Source organism: Aulonocara sp. 'chitande type north' Nkhata Bay, linkage group LG17, assembly GCF_057382095.1.
Source record: "Aulonocara sp. 'chitande type north' Nkhata Bay isolate Kocher_YH1m ecotype deep benthic linkage group LG17, A_spYH_male_GT1.1, whole genome shotgun sequence".
In the NCBI taxonomy this organism is placed as follows: Eukaryota; Metazoa; Chordata; class Actinopteri; order Cichliformes; family Cichlidae; genus Aulonocara; species Aulonocara sp. 'chitande type north' Nkhata Bay.
In genome coordinates, this window is record NC_141360.1 from 19,798,578 (window position 1) to 19,815,705 (window position 17,128).

At 41.3% G+C, this 17,128-nt stretch overlaps 1 protein-coding gene across 2 annotated transcripts in view; it reads right to left on the reverse strand.

The window, feature by feature from the left end:
• The window catches only part of LOC147309981 (receptor-type tyrosine-protein phosphatase R-like), a 32,998-nt gene that overhangs the window by 12,345 nt on the left and 3,525 nt on the right, over positions 1-17,128 (reverse strand). The window contains exons 1-5 of one of the 2 annotated variants that reach the window (XM_086270423.1): positions 14,570-14,974; positions 10,900-11,174; positions 1,352-1,465; positions 1,128-1,277; positions 183-290 (exon numbers count right to left, since the gene is read on the reverse strand). In XM_086270423.1, coding sequence (XP_086126549.1) covers positions 183-290; positions 1,128-1,277; positions 1,352-1,465; positions 10,900-11,174; positions 14,570-14,972 — 1,050 coding nt within the window. In that variant the 5' untranslated portion in view covers positions 14,973-14,974. Of the gene's footprint in view, positions 1-182; positions 291-1,127; positions 1,278-1,351; positions 1,466-10,899; positions 11,175-14,569; positions 14,975-17,128 lie in introns of those variants that run through there. The other variant, XM_086270422.1, reaches the window with a different exon arrangement.

Sequence of the window (17,128 nt, forward strand, 5' to 3'; positions counted from 1 at the left end):
GATTGTGAACCCAGATTTGAACCCAACATCGACTAATTAGATTAGCAAATCTTCTATCTTCTTTCACTGTGGGATATAGGACAGGTTTTTATGCTAACTTTATACACATTAGTGAGTGAGTGTCCAGTCTTGCATATTTACAAAAAACAAACAAAAAACAAAAACAAAAAACACACATTTACCATCAAGCAGGTGATGACGATGACGAATACAGTGAAGAAGAGGACGACAGCATAAAAGCCTTCTCTGCTCCACACGTGGTCCCTCTGCTCGCCCTGAAGGACGTTTTTCTACAGAGGAAACGAAATTTAAAATCCAGTTTGTGATCATCTGTTCAGGATTTGCTTTATGACCTCCTCACGGTCTGTGTTAGGCTGTGAAGGTGGGAGGCAGATCTGAAGACGTTCAGTCCATCATGATCTAATATTTCCCAACAGGCCTGCATCTGTCAGCTCGTACTTCCTGAGAATATCTGATTTCAAAAAATTTCCACAAAATTATTGAAGCTATTCGTCCAGAATATGTGAACACAGTTTTTGTTCTTCACAGTGATTTTACAGCCTTAAGCTGCATTTATACTTGACCTTTACTTTAAAGTTTATTAGATTTACAGACTCTGGTTTTGTTTTGTTTATTTTTGGTAGCACGTTTTCCAAAACAGTGGCTCCAAATTTTTTGCACAGTACTTTAAAGATCACCATAAAGAAGATATTATAGGAGCTGCCATTCAGTCAGAGATTAATAACCTCTGACTGAATGTTGTCACTGCAGTCAGAAGTCTGAGAGCATTCAATATTCAAAAACAGATTTTTGGTGGATTACTCCTTTAACGCAGCCTGATTGTGGGCATCTGCTTCTCACTGACACCTGTGGGAAGTTTCTGATTTGTTGCTGTAATATCGCCACAGAAGAAGAACTGCGTTAGTCACAGCTGCGACTGTGAGTGATAATATTAACTTAACGTATAAAGCTGCTCCGCTCCTCATCTGGCTGATCGATGGCGCTTTAATAGTTCTATTAAACTTTCAAGAGCGGCGCTCTGCCCTCTAATAATCTCAATCCATCCTCCCTGCCTGTCTCCATGGCAACTAATGGGGATGCTTAACAAGAAACACACACACACACACCTCAGTGGAGACCTCGGTGATGCCAAAGTGTCCCAGGTGGCGATGAAGCACCCTGACGTTCAGTGATTGGATGACCTCCTCGGCGGGGCGGGGCTCGGAGATCCCCAGCCTATCGGAGGACACAAACAGCTCGATGCCATTCTTCTTCTCCTGTAAGAGATGTCTGTCAGTCAGGCAGTCAAGTGAACAGCGGGTGAGCAGCGGGTGATCGACTGGCATCTTACATTCAGCTGGTTGATGTGGACGTGCCCCACAGGAACGCCCAGCGCTGCCGCTACACCCTCCCGAAACCACCGAAGAAGACTGACGTTCAGCCTTCTCACATCCACAGCCAGGTACTGAGAGAGAGAGAGAGAGAGAGAGAGAGAGAGAGAGAGAAGAGAGAGACCGGACCCATTTGTGTCGTTTAATGCAATCATCTCACCCAAAAAAAACCAAATAAAACCCCCCCAAAAAACAAAAAACACAACAACAACAACAACAAACATAGCTGCCCTGCGCTTAGATGCATAATTATTGTACCAACAAACCATCTGAAGAATCTAGTTTTGGTGAGTAAAATTCTAGAAACTGTAAAACTATATTTTATGGACGCATTTGCCCGATAACCCCAAAAGTCATAGCAGCCAAAAAAAACTCTACTGATGCAGCCGTGCTAGGATATTAAATCTAGCCAAAAATATCAAACAGCAAATATCAAAAAAGTCATGCAAAAAACAAAAATGCCAACACTGGAGCTTTACAGCGAGTCCACGACCAGTCCAAGGCCTGAAGCCTGTCGATTACATACTGTAACCCCAGGTTCTGAGAACACTGGTGCAGCCGTCTAATACAAAGAGACCAAAAACATGTCATGACAGTTTTGTACTGATGGGAGGACACCGTGAAGCAGATGGGAAAGTTATGCTGATCTGAACTTTGATGCAGTATGATGGACGGGACTATGAATGCGAGAACAGGACATTATTAGCTGAAGGCGGTCACCGACACGAGCTGAGCTGGAAACTAAAACTTGGAATTCAGCTGAAAAACACCTGCAGACATCACCTGATTATACAGCGCACCGTTTTCGTGATGTTTTCAGATTTGAAATTATTGCATCGTGAATGTGTGTTTAAAGGGGAGAAACAGAGTATTCAGCCAGTCGTGCTTTACTGTACTCTCTTTTTATCCTTGGTCTGGCCAAAATAACAAAAATAATAATAAAAAGCAAAAAAAAAAGCAAAAAAATGAATGACAGCTCTGAACTGAAGATCAGTCCCGACTCCGACAAATAAAACTGGAAAAGAAAACCTAAATAATCACCATGCTGGATCTCCTGCCTCTCCTTAGGAGGAGAGACTTTTGTTCTGTGGCTTCATCACCAAACAGATCAAATCATCCCTCCATCGCCCATCCTGTTATTTTATCTCTCTGTGCTCTCACCCTCCTCCTCCGGTTTGGCTCTTCTGGTTTTCCCAAAAGCCGCTCAGCTTCCAGAAAAAGTGATATGACAGACGCTAATGAGTCACTGAAGTTTACAGCAATCTGTGTGCAGAGAGAGCCAACAGGAAGTGCTTCTTTGGATGAAGACTGACGAGTACACAGACAAAGAGCTGTTTGGTTTAAGTCTCTCATTTCAAAGTAAACTTTATATTTAAGGGAAGTGAAGGTTCAGATGTATTGACTTTAAATCCACTTATCAAATCCAAATCCTCCCAGATCCCTCAATGATCATCTCCAGTTGTAATCATTTGCAAACATTACAGATAGATGCAGTTGGCTCAGTTAACAGCAGTTTATAGACCTGAGCTACTTCAGTAGGGACGGTGGGGCCAGCGGGGGCTTTGTGTGCTGTGGATCAATTTGACTATGCGGGCAAAAGAAATACTGCTGTCCTTGTCATCTCACACCTGTGCTGAGACACTACAGAGAGCGACAAGCTGAACACACTCATAAGTGCTGCCGCTGCCCTAACATCACACTGTGCGTGCTTGTGTATGTGTGTGCATGTGCTTGTGTGTATGTGTGTGCGCATGTGCTTGTGTGCTTGTGTGTGCATGTGCTTGTGTGTGCATGTGCTTGTGTGTGCATGTGCTTGTGTGTGCATGTGCTTGTGTGTATGTGTGCACGTGTGTGCGTGTGTGTATGTGTGCACGTGTGTGCGTGCGTGCTTGTGTGTGTATGTGTGCACGTGTGTGTGCGTGCGTGCATGCTTGTGTGTGTATGTGTGCACGTGTGTGTGCGTGTGTGCGTGCGTGCGTGTGTGTATGTGTGCACGTGTGTGTGCGTGCGTGTGTGTGTATATGTGTGCACGTGTGTGTGCGTGCGTGTGTGTGTATGTGTGCACGTGTGCATGCGTGCGCGTGCGTGCGCGCGTGTGTATGTGCGCATGCTTGTGTGTGCGCGCGCGTGTGCATGCTTGTGTGTGTGCGCCCGTGTGCATGCTTGTGTGTGTGCGCCCGTGTGGGAGGTTGTTTACTAATGGCTAAAACAACCTGTTCTGCTGCCACTTAATTCAATATGAGGAACAAAAAGCAGAGGCACACAGCTGATGTTATTATCCAACTGCGTCTGGTTGCAGCTCGTTCTGTTAAACAAACATCTCGAGAGACACAAAAACACAAACGCGTAACCCACTACTGCAGAACTGGACGCCACTAACCAACCGATGTCTGCTCTATAAAGGTGAGCAAACTGAAAAATACCAAAAAAAATGCTCAAATTAAAGCAGTTTGTTGAGAAACTCATTTAACTTTCACCAACTGACAAACCAAACCAGATGTTTAGTCATAGATGATAAAGAAAATGAGAAACCTACGAAGCTCGAGTCACCACAAAACAGAGAATCAACGATACAAAACAAACCTCTTTGTTTAAAAAATGTCAAAGAAACCATCATGTTTATGCCTCAGAAATCAGCTTCACCTGCTGACAAACCAAAGTACTCAGTTTTCTGACGTGAACAGCTACACAAAATGAAAAGTCTCAGATTTAAGATGTTTAAACTTCTTCAGTAATCAAAATAAAATGTTTCTCTGAACAGTTTGCTGAGACTTAGCTTCACAGGCTGAAAATCTCAAAACTCTTACTGGCTCAAATAACCAGAAAAAGAAAAAGAAGATAAAGATGAATCTTCAAAATTGTAAGTTTTGATATTAACAAATTAAAAAGTTCTCAATAAGAACCACTTCATTTTCCTCAGTGCTTTAAAATGCCTGGAATGGTCACCCAGTGAACTAAATACCTTCAGATTATTAACAAACTGTTTCAATGTGAAGAATGACTCATCAGCTGAGTGAAAGTTAAACAGAGAAACTGTCAAATACAGAAAGAAGCTCACCGAAGTTCATCCTCAGAAGCAGCTGCAGTCTTAAATGGATGTCAGTGAAAGAGGAAAAAACTAACAAACAAGCAAACCACCAACAACACCTACACAACCTTACCGAGCAAACATGCAAACATTGTTGATCCTCGCCGACTGCCACAGGAAGCTTTTCACTGAATGAACAGACACATACACAGAGGCAGGCGATGCGCCTAGCAGTCAGGGCTCAGGGACTTTTTGCTCCAATTCCTGATCTTGTCATTCCCTGATCTCTCATTGGCTTAGAGGAAGAGAGAGCTCAACCTGCTACCTGATTGGCCGTTGTCCCAGTAATGCCATTATCCCGCTGTGCTTCCTGTCGAGATCAGGTGCTATTTCTGTCCCCCCACCACACACACACACACACACACACACACACACACACACACACACGTTAATAACAGCTAATATCCTCCGGTCAGGTGGGAAGGGAATCCAATTTGGTTCAATGAGAAAAATCGGAAAGAGGGGGAGGGTAAAGTAGTACAGATAAATAATAAAAACATAAAAATATTTAAGAGTTGGAGTAAAGTAAAATTACACACTTTGCAGAATCATATACTGTACATCTTATTAGTGGATCTGATGTGATACATAAAGAATCAATTATTATTAATTATATAAAATAATCATGATGTGAATCAATAAAGAGAATGATTGGTTGCTGCCCTATAAATAAGTAGGTTACCATTTCATTAAACAAATGGTTTATCATTAAGTGGCAACCTCAATGCACGTAGAATTACGAAATTATCGAAAAACTGCAGTTCCCCCAATGTCCACCAGAGGCTTGAGCAGTGAAATATATGGAAGCCTGTTTCCGCCACTTAAAAAAAAAAAAAAAATCATATAAATACACACACACACACACACACACACACACACACACACACTGAAATTTTGAGTTCTCCTTCTTGAAATTTCGATTGATTAACTCACAATTTTGTTTTATTAACTCAAAATTTTGAGAACAATAAACTCAAAAGTTCGAGTTAGCTCTGCCAATCAGTAACCTACATGGAATGTCCACTCAAAACCGGTTCACAACAAATTGGCGCTTTCGAGAGTACGTTTGCTGCTATGTGATTCAGCTACACAAGGATTTCATCATTTGTGAAGCCACGCTGAAAATAATCAGCAACTTGTGCATTCATGACTGGCTGTAATACTGGTAGCTTAGCTGTAGCATTTGTTTTCTTACCGTATTGGTCCATTTGATTGACCTTTGTTGTTATTATTTATTTTATTTTATTTACAGATGGGACAGACATGACTGGGGGATAGGAAAGGGAGAAAGAAAGATGAAGGAAAAGAAAAACAGAGGGGAAGAGGGACAGTGAGAAAGGGCACTTAAAAAGAGAAAGCGAGAGAAAAAAAAAAAAGAAACAAAATCTCCTGGATCACTTGTTGAGAGAAAAAGACGAGAAAACTAGCAAAAAAAAAGAGAGCAACATAATAAACACAACATCATCGCATTAATCTAGCTAAGTGTAAACAGCAGTAAATACTAAATATTGAATGCTGTGGTGCAGCACGCAGGACTGACAGCGCACAATGTGCTTTGAGGTAGCAGCCAAGAAAGGTGTAGTTTATGTCTATGGACAGTGAACACCCGTGCGCAAACCTGTGTGGATCAGCGCGCTTGTATTCAAAAGGTTTCCCCATGTAAAGGTCTGCTAGAGGGTGTAGGGAGCCATAGCCCCGTCCCCCAGGGCATGAAGCAGGCATGGAGGAGATTCAGGCCCCAGACATCCAGAGGCCCCAGAGTGCGAGAGCCCAAGGAGGACCACCGGAGGGGCATCTGTGCCACCCTCCTGGGAAGAGCTGAGGAGAGCCCCAGATGAGGGGTCACCCAGCAGCCACGGAGCAGAAGCTAGAGGGGACTGCACTGGCGTGCCCGTCGGCTCTGCCGGCAGCCAGCTGTGCCAGAGTGAACCGAGCTGCAGGCCCAGAGGCCGGAGGCCCGAGGGCCCCCTACGCCCCGGAAGAGGCCTGACCGAGCAACAGGCGCCAGGCCCTGCCAAGTAGCTACCGGGAGTGAGCTGATACATACCTGAGTGGATGTAGCTGCTAGCTGTATGCTAGGCTTCAGCTCAGCTAACTGGAATCCCTGTACTAGACCTGTGGATTGCATTTGTACTGTTGGAGCCCTTTTATTTGCGATTATCTGATCAATAATATGGCTGCTGGGCAGCAAATCGTAGTAACAGACCATCGACACAGTATAGCCAACCTAGCATGAGCCAACTACTCCTCCAAATGTGGTACTTCTGGTTCCAGTAACAAGGTGTAGTCTTGGTCACAGTGTCTACGTTTATCTGAGCCTTTCCGGAGGTTCATCACAGGGAGTTTTTGCTTCTCACTGTTGCCAAGTGCTTGTTTATGGGGGGTTGATTTTGGGGGCTTTCCTCTGCATTATGGTAGGGTCTTTACTAGTGGTGCAACGGATCAAAAAATCTCACGGTTCGGATCAGATCACGGTTTTAAGTCACAGATCGGATCAATTTTCGGATCAGCAAAGAAAAGAAAAAAAATACAAAATTTTAACATTGACTTATTAACTTATTTAAGTACTTTTTGCCTATTAAAAATATTAAAATCAAGACTCATTCCACAGAATTATATAAAAACAAATTAAGGTGCAATATAGGGCAGTACAGGGCTTTGTATCTACCACTGCGCTGTGATATAATGAGCGGTCACGGTCACGTGGCTTTCCGTTGCCCTGGAGGTCGACCCATTTGTAGTTGGGCAACAGAAGATGCCTGGGACAGTTCAGCCATAACTTATAACTTATACATAACTTTTCCTGCTCATGCATGCCTGGGTACAATCTTGTCACTAAAGTGGACGCGCAACGGGATATGGGGCTAAGCACGTTCATCATAGTTTAAACCCCTTGTTTTGCACAAGGGAATACGGCCTCCCATCTGCAGCTAAACACCCCAGTAGCTTTTGTAATAGCTTTAGCCCGGTCGGATTGGGCAGCAAAGGGCTGCTTAAATGCCACAAACTCCTCTGCTCCTCCACTTGGACCGCTATCGCTGGCTATAACTATCGCTTGACAGACTGACCACATGCACCATACACATACTTTTTTTTTTTTTCTTCTTTTTCGAATCTTCGGATCACGTCGAACCGTGGAGTGGGATCGGTTCGGATTACGGATCAACTGTGATCCGTTGCACCACTAGTCTTTACCTTACAGTATAAAACATCATGGAGCAAATGTTGGCATTATGAAAATAAAACTCAACTGAGCTGAAATGCATATAACTCTTCTGCATATGGATAATGTTGCCTTGCCGGGTGACAAATTAAAGGAAAAACCAACAAAGGGTTGAGTACAAAGGTCAGGCCAAGAATGGTGGGTATTTAACAGAAATATGCAATATCATTAATAACAGAGATAACAAAACAATAATCCAAGCGGAGAATTAATTTTGACTGCTTGACATCGCCTAATTACTCAGACTGATACGACTTCAGTCAGAGCTGGTAATATTTTCTGTACCGTGAATTTAATCACATTATGAGTTTTTTCTTTAAATAACCGTCTCGGTGTAGAATCTGCCTCAGTCTCTTTTTCCTTCCATTGTGCAGCTTCTGTGCAGAGCGCTGGTGGGAAAAACGTGAGCGACACGTGACCTCAAGCTCAGTGAGATCTCACACAGACACACACGGCTGAATGAGTGGGATAACATGAGGTTAGATTATTCATGCTTGTGTTGTTTCCTTTGAGAAAAATTACTGCAGTTGTATTTTTATCAGCACAGAGTGGTATCATGACATCAAATCACCTTATTCTATTTGAAGAGTTTATTTTATATACTTAATTTATATCTGTTCGTTTATATTATATTTATCATAACAGCATTTACTGGTTATTTTCAGTGTGTGTGTGGGTTCTCAGCACAGTGAGCAGCTGATTATTACCCGTCTGAATATTTTTAGGATACAAAGGCCCTTTATGAATCTGTAAGAGGCTGGTAAACAGTATAGAGTGCAGTGCTAACACACGATGTTTCACTTACTAACGTAAAGACTTTCAGTATATTGATATAAAAATGATTTGAGTACAGGAAGCAGTAATGGTGGTAGGGTTTGGGGTGGGTATTACACTAGATTAACATCCACCCCTTTTCACAATTTACACCTATTTGAACACCCACATGGAAAAGATGTTAAAAACACAACACACACAAAACTGCACCCAGGGATAAAAAAGGGGAAAAGGAAGCAGGAATGAAATCAAAATGCAATGACTTCCAAATCACAAACCCTGAGAGAAAGACCATTTAAAAAAGAAAAAAAAAAAAAAAAAAAAAAAAAAAAGACAAAAGAAACACATATACATATATACACACACACACACACACACACACACACACACACACACATATGTGTATATATATATACACATACATACATACATACATATATACATACATATATATACATACATATTAACTGGTCCCATGAATGTGTTAATTCCTTAACTACAAATTTAGATTTCATATTATTTTCTCACAGCAGTCCTTTCAAATGTTCTTATGTTTTGGTCTGTGTGTGATTTATTCATTGTGCATTGTGAAGGGTGAGCTATGCCCCACTGGAAGGACCCCGCATCCTGCAGACTGAGCTGCAGAGACAGACAGGTAGCCATCTGTAAGCTCTCAGCATCCTCGCCCGTCTTTTAGTTTCCACTGGAGGTTTCTCCACATTGCCTCTACTCCTACAATGCATCTGTGGCGATGACACCATTGACTGCTTGGCGAAATATTGTGGGAGTGTTGGTAGCGAGACTTCACATTTCAGGCATGTAGAGATTCAGTTAAATGAATCAGCAGCAGTGTTTGTCCTATAAATAAATCTCTCTGCCTGCTGTGAATCAGACCAAGTATCAGATGACTGACCACAGCTCTGAAGACGTACACAAGGAATCAATCATGAAATCCAATATGTGGTACAGTGGGGAGCAAGCAAATGGTAAATGAAGACAAAAATAGTACAGGAAATATTTTACTGTGTTCACATGATGACACATGAACTCCTATAACTAGAGTCACGCCCTGGTGATCTCTGCTTCTCATATATAATAAAAGTGGCTGCTTGTGTTCAATAGTGAGGAAGTCTGGACACCACTAATAGTGGTAATTACTAATAGTAATACTACAATCAAACCCCAGCAAAAATGAGCTTTACAAGTAGTTGTTCCACCTTCTGCTAGAGTGAAGCGCAGCCAATCAGAAGACGGCTATTATAAAGGAAGAGTTGCCCGAGTTGTTTCAGACACAGGATGAATATTCACATTTATACTATGACTCATGCAGTTACAGCAACAAGCAAATGAAAGAATTTTTTTTTTCTCCACAGACCCGCTGGAAAAAAAAATCCTCATGAGAGTAAAAATAGTCCAAAAAAAGATTTATGGATGTGTTCTTTGCTGAGAGGAACACACCTGAGCATCAGTGTGAGAACACAGCACAGCTGAACCTGCAGTCAGAATCTGGGTCACAGAAAAAAATGTTATGGCTTTCCAACATCGTTATTTATAAGGAGAGCTTGTTGGTGTCATCATACCGTCGTCTAGCACTGCCATCTTTTACCTGCCTATCTCCCTCATTCGTCCACCTGTGTCGTTGTCTCAGTATCACTGTGAAGGTCACTGCTGTTTGTCCCTGAGTTACGCAACCACCCCATTGTGAAGGTAAAGTGGGTCTCTCATGCACACACACACACACACACACACACACGATCAAGGTTACCATAGCAACAGTGAGTGCAGCATCTCTCTTCCTCCTCCACCCATGATGTGGATAGAGCAACGTCTCACCCATCATTCACTTCCTGCCCCTTCACTGCGACCTCTGATCTTCTCAGCATGAGCTGCCTGTAACCTCCCTCACCCCGTTTATCCAAATCATATCAACGGTGGGAAAATAAGACGACTGAATCACACCATCCAGAAATTCCTTATCTGCAGCCTTCAGCTGCTGGAATTTCACCAGCTGTCAAACTGACATTTCATCACTATGGATTCCTGTTGGTCGGATTTACTTCCAGGGCTTAAAGCAAGGAACATTTGTGTCTGAAATATATTTCAGAAACCAAACATCCTCTGATAGAAAGAATGCATTTTTCAGCACAGACACTCAGTTTTCTGTATTCTGGTGAATTTATAAAAACGAACTTTTCTGCATCGATATAAGAGAAAGCCAAATTCCCTTCTAATCCCCAGTTTTGGTAGTACACATCATAACATGCTAAAATCATAATGTGACAAGCTGTAAACCCAACGGACAGTTAATATGACTGTGTTCATGTCCAGCCTGAGACCCTTTCACACTTCGCTCACTCCTCAGTTTGTGTCAACATAACATGTATCCTAAGAATTCCACTGATGTCAAATGGCTGGTTACTCACCACAGTAACCAAATGTCGTGCGGATATGGCGGCATGCTCCGGCTGCACCTCATGATGTGGTCGTGCCAGCAGGTTAAGGCTTTGCTGGCCGGCGGGCTCCTGAGGAAACAGACCATCAGGTAGGTCTTTGGCTAATCTGGCAGGGTGCTGATGGTGACGATGATGATGGAGGTGGTGCTGGAACTCTGGCAGTTTGTTCACATCCTGATGACCATACAGAGATGGAGGGAAACGACCCAAGTGGCGGAAAGGTGAGGCCTCATTGGAAGATGATTCTGTGGAGAGAAGGGGGGAGAGTTAGTTTAGAATTCCTGCAGTGGATAATTTCCACAGTCCGTCAGACGAGCAGATTTATGCTGCTGCATCGACTCGGACTGAAGCTGCTCTAATGAATGATGCACCTTTTTAATCTCAATGGTATAGTGTTGGAGCCATAGACTGTGCAAGAGGAAACCCCTGCTCACCAACTAAACCCAACCAACTGTGACAAATATGAACTGCGTAATTCACCATCGCCCTTTAATTATCATGGCAAAAGGAACAAAAAACCCTGAGGAAGCACTTTCAGTGCAGCAGCGTATGTGATTTCACATACGAGCATATACAATACAACTGAATATAATCTCTATGAAAGTGGTATGAGATAATCTTAGTGGATGTGGACCCAGTGCATAACCCTGAGGTGCACCACACCACATTTCATTTCATTTATTTGTTCATTTTCAGGCACAACAAATACCTATATTGAACATAAAATGCACAAAACAAAAAAAAAAAAAATTTGCCTGAAAAAGGAGTGGGACGAAGAAAACTTATTAAATCCCACCCCTATACTCACTCATCAACAAAAAAAACAAACTTCCCGCAGCTACGCCCATCATTGCATACAGACCTATCAACAGCCCCGGGCACATACAAGCATCTAAACGGCAGCTCGCAAACAACAATTAGAGCCTTCATAACTGAATACAGAATATATAAATTATAAATTGCATTACCACAGGTAACAGGCAGTAATAACTACAAGTAACAAACACACATACATATATATCTACACACACATGTACATATATGTACATACATACGCACACTTTTTTTTTTTTTTTTTGGAATCCATACCAGCAATGGTAAGAGAACATACATTACAGAGCACACTAAAAGCATCATTGAGTATACTGTGACCAGACCAACTGTTTGTAGAGAAATTTAAATCTATGAATATTTTTGCATTGTTTCAATTGTAAACTCAGACTGTTCCAGATTTTCACACCACATACAGACACACAAAAGCCTTTACGGGTTGTTCGAGTTCTGGGTAATTTGAATTCTCCAAAGCCTCTCACATTATAAACCTTTTCTCGAATTTCAAATCTAGTTTGTAAATTTGCCGGTAAAAGTTTAGTAAAAGCTTTATACAAAATTATGGATGTATTGTAATTAACCAGATCCTGGAATTTAAGTAACTTTGCCTGAAGAAAGAATTTGTGAGTATGATCTAGATAACCAGCCTTGTGAATAATACGCAGTGCTCGTTTCTGTACTGTGACTAATGGATTAGTTGTATTTTTATATGTGTTTCCCCACACTTCCACACAATATGTAAGATATGGAAGAACCAGAGTACAGTACAGAGTACGAAGTGCATCTTTATCAAGGTATGGTTTCACTTTGTTCAAAACTGCGAGGCTTCTGGAAATTTTGGTTTTTATGTGTCTGACGTGGGGTTTCCATAAAATTTTATTATCAATTACGACTCCCAAAAATTTATTTTCACTCACATTATCAATTGGTACACCTTCAATGATAATTGGTAATTCTACATTATATTTTAAATTACCAAAAAACATTGCTTTAGTTTTATTTATATTTAATGATAATTTATTTATGTCCATCAATTTTTTTATTAATTTTAGCTCCCTGTTTACGGTCATTACAAGATCAGTATAATCATCGCTACTGAAAAATATGTTGGTGTCATCTGCGAACAGTATGAGTTTAAGTACTTGAGAAACATCAAAAATATCATTTATGTATACATTGAAAAGTTTTGGTCCCAACACTGACCCTTGGGGAACACCACATGTAATACCAAGTTTCTCTGAATGGTAATGCCCTATGCTAACATATTGTTCCCGACCCGTTAGGTAACTTTTTAACCAGTTACCAGCTTTCCCTCGAATACCATATCTTTCCAATTTATCCAATAATATTGAGTGATTGATTGTGTCGAAGGCCTTTTTGAGATCAACAAAAATACCAACTGCATATTTATTTTTATCCAGTGTATCAGTAATTTCTTCTACTGCCTCAATTATCGCCATTGAAGTGGTTCTTTGCGTTCTGAAACCATACTGACCAACATTTATTATTTGATGTTTTTCAAGGAATTTTTCTAATCTTGAATTAAAAAGTTTTTCTAGAATTTTTGAGAATTGAGGCAGTAGAGAAATAGGCCTATAATTGGTAAAACTGTGTTTGTCATTACTTTTATATAGTGGTATTACTTTCGCAATTTTCATTTTTTTTGGAAAACAACCAGACTGAAATGATAAATTACAGATATATGTTAAGGGACTAGCAATATTCAGAATAACCTGTTTAACTACAGACATATTTATGTCATGATAATCCATTGAAGACTTACTTTTACATTTTAATGTGATATTTATTACTTCTTGCTCATTTGTAGCTGAGAGGAACAGTGAAAAGGGATTTGATTTTATATTACTGATATTTTCATTTTTATGACACGGGATGTCTGCTGCTAGTTCAGGGCCAACATTTATGAAGAATTTATTGAACCCATCGACAATATTACTCATGTTGTGATTTTCACCATTTGCATCAGTAAAATATTCAGGATATGATGTTCCAGAAGATCCTTGTTTAATTAAGTTGTTTAACTTAATTTATCACCACAGATAAATAGTAATTTTTGGTTCACCGAAGCAAACGTTTTTTCTATCCATTCATTAAAAGTGTCAATACTTGAACTGGGTGTCCGATATTTGCAACTTATTATAACATTTCTCTTTTTGTCATTCATAATCTCAATAGTCAAACATTCCAAAATTCCATCAATAGCCATAGACATAGTTGTTACAACATTATAGTTTATAGAGTTATGAACATATATAGCAACCCCGCCGCCCGCCTTATTTAATCTATTCATGTATTTTAAATCATATCCATTCAAACAAAAATCTATTCCTTTATCGACATTGAACCAAGTTTCAGTGATGGCTATAACACTAAAGGGGCGAGAAAATTGTTGTAAATAGTCCTTAATGAAATCAAAATTAGAGTACATACTTCTGCTGTTAAAGTGAATTAATGAGAGCTTCCCGTCTAGGTTAATTTCTTTTTCATATTGTTCCTGAGTGAAATAATTACAATTTTTAACAAAAGTAGAGAGAAAGTTACTTTCAGAATCTATTTCTGGATCTATTATATTATGCTCCTTATATTCACAATCTAGATCAATTACTTTCTGTTGAAGAATTGATTTCAACGTGTCCATGTCATTTCCTGGTGTAATTGATACATTGGTGTCAGTTATACTTGTCCAGATCCTCCATGTTCCTCACTATCAGTACTTTTGCCTCTTCTGGTGTCCCGTTTAGCTTAATGAAAATCTTACAGTTTGTTACCCATGTATGTTGTATTTTACCGTTCTTCTTCAGTTGCCTTGCCTTCCTCGCGATGTCTGCGTTTTTTCGTGTCAGATGCTCATTAATGAAAACGTCCGTGCCTTTCAGTTTGCGTCCTTGTTTCAGCAGTGCGACCTTGTTCTTCCGATTGACAAATCTCATAATGACGGCCGGCGGTCTGTCACTCCTCCTGGGCAGTGAGTGACATGCTTCTATGTGCTCTAGGTCCATCTCTATCCCCTTGCTTTGGAGGAAGGACGCCACCTGTTGCTCCACCAAGCGGGTCTCCTCGTCGCTGGGCTCCCCGACGTTCCCGGCCACCGCGCGCGCATATGAGCGCGGCTTGATTTTAATACCGCTGATGACCACGTCGTTCGTATGGGTGTACTGCTCCAGCTCATCCACCCGCCGCTCGAGATCCATGATCCGTCTGTCCTTCTCGGCATTTTGGAGGCGTAGCTGTTTTACCTCCTCCAGAAGCAGCTCCTGCTGCGCCCTGACTGCGGCCACGTCTCCGCACAGCACTCCGAGGGAGGTTTTAATGTCCTCAACCTCCTCTGGTGTTGGGCCCCAAAGCGCTTTACATATCCAGTCATCCACCCATTCACACACACATTCACACACTGGTGATGGCAACCTACATTGTAGCCACAGCTGTCCTGGGGCGCACTGACAGAGGCGAGGCTGCCGGACACTGGCGCCACCGGGCCCTTTGACCACCACCAGTAGGCAACGGGTGAAGTGTCTTGCCCAAGGACACAACGACCGAGATTGTCCAAGCCGGGGCTCGAACCGGCAACCTTCCGATTACAAGACGAACTCCCAACTCTTGAGCCACGATCGCCCCGATGCAACTTTGCCATGATGCAAATTTAAAGGTTAATGCGATTTAAACAGGTGAGTTATAAAAACATTACCTCCTTACATTTGTTATGATGGATAAAATCAGCTAAAGAGACCAAAACTATTAATTGCAAAACCATGAACATGACACATTTGACATAAGTGGGAATTAGATGAGCAATTTTTTGGACTTCACAAATAAAAATACTTTTTCTATTTTTAATGTAAAGATGTGGATAATGTCCACAGAAGTAGGAAAGCGTCAAATCAGTTGCTAGTTAAAATAATTTCAGAGAATGAGCGTTATTTTACAATAATTAATTTAAATTAATGTTAATAGTTCTTTAGTAGATTTTAATTACTCATAAAAAAAATTTTCAAAGTAATCTGTGTGCTGGCATTTATCCAAAGCTTTTCACTCGAGACTTGAGAAAGAAGACGTGCACAAAGGCTTTACAGTTCAAAAATCTATTTCTTGTAAAAATCCTCTGCTGTGTCCTCCTCCTCATGCCTCTTATCTTTCATCATGTCGTTCTCCAACACATCACATTCAGTATCTCTCACAGAGATGAAGAGAAAGCAGCAGACAAAATGAGTGCAGGAGATCCCATCTGTCTACCTCTGCCATCCCAGCTCATTGGGCAGGACAGAGACTTTCATGAGTCTGCAGGCAGGCTGAGAGGAAACCCCTGTGCACTGACTGAACCCACCCATCTGTGATAAATACGAACACTGCATAATTCACCATCAGTCTTTATTTATCCTGAGTGGTGGTGGTGGTGGTGGTGGTGGGGGGGTGACTGAGAGAAGCACTTTCTCCATTTCATATTCATTCATGGTCCTTTCTATTTAAAGAACACTCAGACATGAAAGAACCATCAGAAGTGGCCGGTCCTCTTCATGTTTAGTTTGCTGGCGGACAGATAATTAACCGATTTCATTAAGCAGAAAGTTTCTGAAATATACACTTGAAGACATTTAAAAGCTCAAGTCTGCATGTGAATCAATCAAGAATTAAACTTTAATATGACTAATCATGTCTAACCAACACAAGAGGCCAAGTGCATGAAACTCTGTATATTCACAGCGATAGACTTGTGTATTGTCCATCTTTTTATTTATTAAAGTCAATTTGTTAGGTTTTTCTGCTGCCTAGCTATAACGCTAGCTTGCATCACTTATGTTATTTTCACTGTCTGCAGGAGGAGGAGTGAGCAGATGATGCTGGAAATTTCTCCTGCAGCTTCAGCCTGAGCTGACAGACTGTTCGTCCGGCCGTCTGCTAGACTCCAATGTTTGTTCTGGCAGCAAAGACACGGAAAAGAAGGTGTCCTCCGACTGCTGTCGGTCTGCAAACATTATTTTTCTCTGCTGTATCGGTGCCAAAAACCTGTTTTCTGTGAGTCAACAAATGCAGACAGAAACCAGGAACAGAGACCTGATATAGTCTCAATTTTATCTGGAAAATACATGTCTGAAAGTAGGTTTCATTAAAAATAAAAGAAACATGTTGAATTTTGCTGTAAAACATTAACAGCAACAGGAAGCTGCAACAATAAATCAGGTCTCAGCTGAAATGAAAAACTGAAGCAGGCCTTTCAGGCGTCCGGGAAGCTGACATGGCTCTTCACGTCTCTGTTTGGCATCTTTTTCCCTAGTGACAGCTTCCTGGTTGCCATGCACAATGCTGAGTTGAGCTGTGCTCGGATTGGACAGAGGAGCCGGCTCTGCCTCTT